General features: G+C 37.3%; 1 protein-coding gene across 2 annotated transcripts in view; it reads right to left on the bottom strand.

Annotated features, from left to right (window-relative positions):
* Window positions 1-2556: 2556 nt before the first annotated feature.
* pls3 (plastin 3 (T isoform)) overlaps window positions 2557-9162 on the bottom strand; it is a 30710-nt gene continuing 24104 nt past the window's right edge. For both annotated transcript variants that reach the window (XM_016254995.1, XM_016254994.1), the window contains exons 10-16: window positions 8224-8419; window positions 6535-6613; window positions 6285-6402; window positions 6059-6192; window positions 5385-5508; window positions 4500-4624; window positions 2557-3604 (exon numbers count right to left, since the gene is read on the bottom strand). In XM_016254995.1, coding sequence (XP_016110481.1) covers window positions 3472-3604; window positions 4500-4624; window positions 5385-5508; window positions 6059-6192; window positions 6285-6402; window positions 6535-6613; window positions 8224-8419 — 909 coding nt within the window. In that variant the 3' untranslated portion in view covers window positions 2557-3471. The remainder of the gene's footprint in view (window positions 3605-4499; window positions 4625-5384; window positions 5509-6058; window positions 6193-6284; window positions 6403-6534; window positions 6614-8223; window positions 8420-9162) is intronic.

Genomic DNA, 9162 nt, shown 5'->3' with positions numbered 1-9162 from the left:
CTCCCTCCTCTTTACTGAGTTAAGCTTTAACCCTTTCCTATACCAACTGTATGTGTGTGTGTGTGTGTGTATGTGTATGTTAGACCAGTTTAAGTGTTTATGTAGTTAATAAAGTCTTACTTGTATCACACTTGATGTTGTTCATTGTTTGCTCATAACTGGAGTCACTTAATCATGCAGATTTATGCTACAAGCTCTGTGTAGAGTTGTACAGTAAGAAAGTTATTTCCTTTAACCAGGAAATTAACGTTCTTAGAATTGACAGGTTATGAGCCTAAACACTGTCAACCTAAAAGTGTGTGCGTGACTTGAGATATGCTGTGTGTCCCTATTTGCTGGCTTGTTTAGATGCAGATAAAGTGGGGGCTTGAATTGGTACCTCTATTATGATTGGAAGAGTCCTTATGTATTTCATGCTTAATGGTATTAGTGTAAGGTTAATCTGATTTTAGCAAAGAAACCCTAATTTCAGTATAAAAGCATAAATCTTTTCTGACAAAGCATAAATCTGAATCTCAGCTCAGCGGCATTTCCAAACTGTACCATTAATGTATTAATCTGTTTTAGTGAAGAAATCACAAAATTGCAGGATTTGTTAAAATTGTTTCTGAAATCTCAGTACAGTTATATCAAGGTAGGTTTGAGTGATGGTCCCCTTTCTACAGCATGAAGACCTTATAAATTATAATTAGATTGAAGCAATTCATCTACACTTTGACTGTATATATACAGGCCTAGCAACATGGTGGTCATTACTGTGTTTCACTCGCTGAGTGAAACTAAATGTGTAATACTGTACTTTAGTATTCATGTGTGAGGCACACATAACTACATATATGTTTAAACCGGCTTTAACTTACAGTAAACCCGTTTTGGTTATTCTTTAAACGAGTGCAAGAAGTTTATTGTTAAATTAGAGAAGGACTCACAGAAGTGCTTATTTAATGCAACAAGTCTTGAAGGACTGAAAGCACCACGTTTTAAAACTGTGGGCCACTTCTTTCAAATAGGCAGACACTAAACTGTTTGAATTGCACTGGCATGCATAGGTTACTATGACAACGGCTTGTCACAGGAAGCGCTAACTCCACATAGCACACACGTCACCTGGCGACGCCATGTTGTAAACAAACCACCAACACGACTTAGCATAGTTTCATCTTAGGCTAAGCTACCAAAGAGCTTTAACAATTAGGGGTTAGCACCGCTTTACTTGAAGCTTTTAAATACAGCATGTGTGTATGCAGTGTGAAGTAATTTGAACTTAACCTAATCCCTGGTTTCTGATTTTTCCCTTTCTTTTCCTTCTTTTTCTTCTCTTTCTATGTTTCCCAATCTTTAATTTGTCTCAGCAAATTTAACTATCTTAGATGTATCCTTCCTGAATGCTATTGCTCAGTTACTAGTTAATTAAATCTAAATTTAATTAAATTTTAACTGTCTATCTAGAGAAGAATCATTAAGTTGTTGGGTGCTTTTAGTGGCACAGTGAATAACGCGCTACGGAGGGCGGGGCACACACATGGCAAAATCACAGCATGGGAGCTGAACACGCAGCAGCTGTGACCAGATATGGTGTGTTGCTCAACACAAATCAGTAAATCACTAGTGCTACTGATTGTTCCCAATACCAGATTGATTACCCTGTTTTAATAATAGCAGTCAGCTAATTTTAAATCCATTTACATGTTATGCCCCCTTTTGTTCCACTTTGATTTGATGATCTCTCTGAACCTCAAAATGAACCAGAGACACTTTTATTTTTTATTTGTTTATTTTGTATAACATGTGTTCTACTTTTATGACCCTGTTACACAGGTCATCTAGACAAATACTAGGGCACAACTCTAGTCCTGAGCACCAAATAATAAGCATAATCTGAATAGAAATGCTCTCCTTTTCCTTTTTTCCTCTTCTACTTCACTTCCTCAGAGATTGAGCCTGGTGGGAACCATCAGTAAATTCTGAGTGATAATTGGACAATAATTTGACAGTAGTCTTAAATCATTTAAGCTTTAACCCTTTCCTATACCAACTGTATGTGTGTGTGTGTGTGTGTGTGTGTATGTGTATGTTAGACCAGTTTAAGTGTTTGAGTATGTCAGACTAGTTTAAGTGTTTATGTAGTTAATAAAGTCTTACTTGTATCACACTTAACATTATTCATTGTTTGCTCATAACTGGAGTCACTTAATCATGCAGATTTACGCTACAAGCTCTGTGTAGAGTTGTACAGTAAGAAAGTTATTTCCTTTAACCAGGAAATTAACGTTCTTAGAATTGACAGACAGTTGACCCTGAGAGGTCAGCTAAATATCTACAGCGGATCTAAATATTTATAATTAATTATAACTAGTTATGATTAATTATTTATATTTCCCCATGAGCTGATTCGCAACATCACCTTCAACATTCAAGAGATGGATGGATGGATAGTGTTTTTACATCATAACTTTACTATTTATTTGAGCAGCACAATTCATCCAGACCCTGCTCAACACAAAACACTGTTCACGGAAAAAGAAAAAGAAAGAAAAGAAGACGACATGCTGAAGCTGGCATACAATGCACAGTTGCATTTTCTGCTTTATTTGTATGATGTTTTCAGTTACAGACATTTGGATTGAGCTGCTTCGGTCCATAGATAACATGCTGCCGTATGACCAGCCACTTCCAGTTTCATTCCCGGCAACACAGTCACTTATCATCAACCAGCAGTAACAGGTTTGACACTGACCACATCTGATGACCTTTATTTGTCATCTTCGTATTGAACGAACAGCATGGATTGGTTAATGCTTAAAGCGTTTAAAGCCATTTTCTGAGTGTATTGTTTTAAATAAAAATATAGATCATGCATAGTTCATTCTGTTTGGATGTCTCTTGTACGTAAAAAGAGTATACATATACATAAGACAAATAGTACACTGAGATTTAACTACGGAATGTGTTAAAGTGTCTCACTGAAACCGTTCTGGTAAATTCTGTAACAAGGAGAATAAGCAGTCCAATTCAATGATTCAAACACAGTCATGTTCTGCAGAGAGGCAATACTGCATCTAGTAAGGCCAGTCGTGACTCTAAATGTCCAAAGCTGTCAAAACTACACCTATCACTCGTACACACATCCTTTATCAATTATGTAAATAGAGTACTGCAAAGCTGAGTCTGACATGGGTTTGATCCAGCGCAGATATGCTTTAGTCATCTTGAAATTCACTGAAGATGGTATAATTTGGTATAAATTTGTCCCTTCTGCAGATGGAATCGTAATTGTTTTGGTCCCCTTCCATAAACTTCAAGCCCATTTCAACATTGCAGTCCCGCCAAACTTAAACATGATTCTTTAACATCTGATGGCATTTTTTTAAAAATTGTGGTTGTAATAAATTTACTGAACCAGAAGCCTTTCAACCAGCAAAATGGCTTGTGGGTAGGACATCAGCATTTGATTGTCCGCAGGGTCCCGCTTTACGCCCTCTTCATCCCTCTGCCCATTAGACACGCGAACACGGTCATCACCATCTTGGGTTTGACCTCCACTAGATCGTCAGGCAGAGCGTACACACGAGCGCCAATCTTCCTGGCCATGGACACAGCAAACCTGCAAGAGAGACAGAAATAACCTCGCTGTACTGGCAAATATTACACAGACTCTATAGCCTTCTTTATTTGTGTCATAATTAGGGGTGGGAGAAAAAAAATAAATTCTGCAATGCATTGCGATTCTCTCATCAACAATTTGATTTTGTGTGCACTAGAGACAGCTGTATTCTGCTTGCTGCTAATTACACACACACACACACACACACACACACACAAACACCATTGCATAGGTTTATGAACTTGCATAAATTTTCATGGTTGAAGCAATCATGTAATCATAGAAGAATCATATCATTCTTGGCAGTGCATTACGTTGTGTAAGTGGTTAAATGCAATTGCATCTCAAAATGCTTTCATGGTGTGAAATTAATGTAAACAGTCAGTTATGTCTCAAACACAGGACAAAACATCTGCTATGCTAAAGTAGATTTTAGTGTGAATGTAATCAAACAGCAATAATGCTGAGAAGAAGAGAAAAGTCAATCACTGCATCTGTCTGGAAGCTTTCAGATACTTAAATCACTCTCAGATATGGAAAACACTTTGTTTATTGCTTGTAAAGGGTTTCTTCATTCCCCTTTATTAGATTATATTTGCTTGTATGCTTTGAAGCTATATTTAGTTGGTTAGAATTCTTAACATACAATCATTGCATATTTATTTAAAATTAAGAGTACTTTAAAAAGTTATATTATACTATTTATATAAATTAATTAATTTACTTGTATCAGATCATGATCCCCAGAATTGAATCGTAAGGTGCCTAAAGATTCCCAAACCTAGTCATAACTGACAGTATTGACTGCATGCAGATATTTTTGGCTTCACACACATTCGAGTATCTTAATGCTAGATGTAAGCTATCTAACGAGATTTCTCTTTTGAAATCTTACTTCGCATTGTCCAGTTTGTCTTCGTCGCTGAGGCTTCCTCTCTTCACGAGGTCGTAGTTGACGCAGCCGGGCTGGATGGCATCAATCAGGTCCAGCACCGCCAGACTGGAGCTGATCTCTTTGTCCTACAGTCCAGAACATTACACTTACTTCTGATATTCAACCAACACATGTATGGGGCTAGATCTCTGCCACAATTTTGAGCATGAAAGATCATATTTTGAGTGCACAAAAGTGCATTTTGCACGTGCGCGATCTGAGTTTTGTGGAGAAAATGTTCGAGTGCACTAAAATCAATTTTGCATTTAAAATACATTTTTGGATGTGTGCAGACCTTCTCTTTTGCGTGTGCAACATTTCACTAGCTTGCTCCCTCAGTGTTCTCTAAATGCTGACGGCTGGCTTGCTCAACACAACCCAGCGTTACAATATGCCATCATTCCAGCCAATCAGAGACGAGGCTGCTAAATTCTGATTGTCTGCCTTGACAACCAATCACAACATTCCTTGCATTACTGATGACAGCGGAAGTGGGAAAATACAGTGCATGCATAATTATTATGCAAGTTGATATTCTGATTATATATATTTTTCAATCACATTTTACCAATTCCAAACAACATCAATCTTAATAACTACTATTAATCTTGTATTTAATCACTTATAACCGATATATAATTGTTCATGAAGGCTGGAAGTGAAAACGGTGTGCATAATTATTAAGCAGGTTATCTTCTAAATTGATTTTCGTGTGCTCAAAATATGATCTGTCGTACGCAGAATTGTGGCAGAGATCTAATCCCATACATATGCAGCTGCATGAATACAGGGCTGCTGTATGAAGCATGCACATATACGTTAGCAGATAAACAAAGGCTTGTGCACCTTGAAACTGGAGATTTTGGTTGATTTTCCTGCTCCCGACAAAGTCTTATTAACCCAGTTGACGATTACGTCATCGTTGACCTTCTGCCCGTCGCCCAGGCCCTCTAGTACATTCAGAGTGTATCTGGAGGAGAACGCAGCACAAAGACTCGTCAGAATCACTTTACTAGCACATTAACTATTCAAGCTTTATATTCACATACATGCTCTAATGAGAAAAACAATAAAGTAATAAAATCTGATTTATACTAAATTTATCATTCAAATTCTATGTATGTCCGTGTTTAGTTTAAATATGAATTTAACAGTATTCGTGTAATAGTTTTCAGCATCATTACTCCAGTCTTCAGTGTCACACGATCCTTCAGAAATCATTCTAATATGCTGATCTGCTGCTCAAGAAACATTTCTGATTATTATCAATGTTGGACACAGTTGAATATTTTTGTGGAAAGTGTTACATTTATTACTACACATCTTTTATTACATTATGAATGCCTTTACTGTAACTTTTGATCAAAGTAATGTATCCTTGCTGAATAAAAGTATTAATTTCTTTAAAAAAAAAAAAAAGGTTTTATTATTAAGATTTACTATACTGTACATGCTTTAGATTATTTTATCTTATAGGATGCATCTGTGTCAACTATGTCTGTTATTAGTTTGAGTTGCACCTCCTCATGAGCTGCCAGACGAGGGCGAGAGTGAGCGTTGGGTTCCCATCATTCAAGTCTTGCCCCCCGATGCCCACCAGAGAGAAATTGGCTTTGGTCTTCCCCAGTTCTACAGCGTAGTTACAGTTCTCCAGCTGAACACACACACACACACACACACACACACAGAGACTGAGGATCATTCTGCATGTTTTTGGAAAAATGGTAATGACTGTAGAATGAATACCTTTTTCATGTTGGCCCCTAGTTTAGGATATGGAGGCTTGTTGACTTTGTTGTTCCAGTCGACAGGAACCTTGATCTTCTCATAAAGTTGCAGGATGACCAGAGCATCTTGAAGGTCACTGAAAAGGCCGAAACACATCTCATTTCATTCACGTAATGTTACACTTGAGGTGCATTTCATTTCACTATCATCTTGATTTCGATGTCCTGACACAGGTGAAGGTGTGAAGGTAAGAGAGCGTGGGATTTACCCGTATAAGTGATTGACATGAGGACTGACACCCAGAGAATTCATCCAGTTTCTGAAAGTCCTCTCCTCTCTGGTCTCTCCTGTAAACATACACAATATACAATACATAAATGAATAAGTGAATGACATTCGTTTACCAACTATGACGTTTTTTTTTTTTTTAGTAATTAGAGTAATAGTGAGTGATGATGTTCTTAGCAAACACAACTAATAATTAGTATATAAATGACATGGAGCATAGTGTGTACATATGATGATTTCTGTAATTAATCATTGTGTAATTTAGTGTTAATTCCACATCTCGGAAAAAGTGTAAAAAAATATTTTTTTACTTTTGTTATATTTTATCAGTGTGTCTTATCTGCTAGTTGCCAGGCTTAATCATTAAACACCATTTTGGTATTATAAAGAAAAAGAGGTTTTCCCAGGTCTCGAGTTAGTTAACTATGTAACGGACAAACTGTACGCGCTGACAGGTAATATAGTTGACAATTTCACCATTTTGACCCATAATTTGGGTCTGATCAAGAAAATCTGGCCAGTCAGGTTATTGCAGGTTAACCTTAAATTTAATATTTATTTGAATGAATATAAAAATGCAAACCATATTGCATGTAATATACTCAGTGACAACAGGTCATTGAAATCAAATCGAGAAAAATTAAGAGGACAATTACCATAATGTGTTCAAAATGTCTGCCGCAGAAGGAAATGACATCACGTGATGCTGGTCACATGGTTTTGCGCAAAACCCTTTTTTAGTTTTGAGGGGAGTTTGTGTTTAGTAAGAGTTGGCATAGTTGATCAATTTAAACTCAATCAATTTTTTTTTGTTATAATAAGTTAGAATTAGAATTAATAAGTTATTTAGATTGTAGAAATAAACTAAATATAGATAATCTTGACCTTATCCATTTTTCATTATTCACTATTTTGAACTCAAGACTCATCAAGTCAAAAAGCGGACATTGCAAAAACTAATTTACGGACACGTAAACAGAAAAACAGGGTGCACTTAATATATGCACGAGATTATAGTATGCATTGTCTTAATGGATAAAATATGATATTTCTGAAGATAACTGTTAAAAAATATATAATTATCATCAATGGACAAGAAATGCTCCTTAATTTATAGAATGACCCGAATGCTATCAACCGTATAAACTGAGGGTTAGGTCTGACTGCTTTTTGTGTTTTGTACCACAAGAGGACGCAACCTTCACCAAAAGGGTGTAAACTGTTCGGGCCGCAGGAAATGAGGCGACCAGGCCCTCCCTTTAAATCTCTGTCTGCCGACGCGCTTCACCAGTTTCCATTAAAAATCAAATCCTGAACATGCCTTCTGTGATCCCATCCGGTATATTTTTAAAAGTAAGTGGTTTTTTGTGTTTTGTACCACAAGAGGGCGCAACCTTCACCAAAAGGGTGTAAACTGTTCGGGCCGCAGGAAATGAGGCGACCAGGCCCTCCCTTTAAATCTCTGTCTGCCGACGCGCTTCACCAGTTTCCATTAAAAATCAAATCCTGAACATGCCTTCTGTGATCCCATCCGGTATATTTTTAAAAGTAAGTGTTTGGAAGAAATGCCACCCATTTGCACGAGTCATTACGTGGCACGTGTGTTTAGCAAATGCTAAAATGGCAAAACGAGACAGAAAAGAACAACAATCATGAGCAAAACACCCACCCTCCAGAAGTCCCCAGTTGATGTCCTGATTCTCGGGTTTGGTCAGCGCTGGGTACTTGTTGAAGAGATTGGCCACAAAGGCCAAGTTGAGTTTAGGGTTGCCAGACACGACGTCAGTAGACGTGACAAACTGTCTGCAGCCCAGCCTGTCTGCCTGCTGCAGCATACACTCGGCTCTCTTCAGGTCATCTTTCTCCTGCAGAACACACACCAGGACAAGCTGAGACGGTTGCCAAACACAATTCACTGCATTCAGCTGCTGACAAATTAACTAGTCTCCCCCTCTCTACATCAATGGGACAGATTTGCTTAAGCCACAGATGCAAAACATTCGTCTTTTCTGTCCCATGGGTCAGTGAGAAAATAAGAGACCGCACAGATCAAATGTGAACACTTAAGAGAAATGGCACAGATGATGAAGTACGTGAATATTACTTGAGCCAGATTCATTTGGGACCTGCATGACCTTCAGAATCAGTTAAATGTGTAATAGTGCAGAACTACAATCAAAATGCTGTCATGTACATTAGGCTTCATGCCAAACCCTAGCGAGTTTCCTAAATCAAGCAATGACAAGACAAGCAATGAGCAGCTGCTTCTGGCTTTTAACATTTTGAAAGGATAGGTTGATTAAAAAATATATATATATATATTACTATTGCTACAAATATACCCCAGCGACTTAAGACCGCTTTTGTGCTCCAGGGTCACACACACACACACACACACATATATATGTGTGTGTGTGTGTGTGTGACCCTGGACCACATATATGTGTGTGTATGTGTGTGTGTGTGTGTGTGTGACCCTGGAGCACAAAAGCGGTCTTAAGTCGCTGGGGTATATTTGTAGCAATAGTAATATATATATATATATATATATATATATATATATATATATATATATATATATATATATATATATATATGTTTTTTTTTT

This window comes from Sinocyclocheilus grahami, unplaced genomic scaffold (assembly GCF_001515645.1).
Source record: "Sinocyclocheilus grahami isolate Dianchi unplaced genomic scaffold, SAMN03320097.WGS_v1.1 scaffold1300.1, whole genome shotgun sequence".
Taxonomy (NCBI): Eukaryota; Metazoa; Chordata; class Actinopteri; order Cypriniformes; family Cyprinidae; genus Sinocyclocheilus; species Sinocyclocheilus grahami.
The sequence above is the reverse complement of the archived record's forward strand: the minus strand, read 5'-3'. Positions and strand labels throughout refer to the sequence as shown.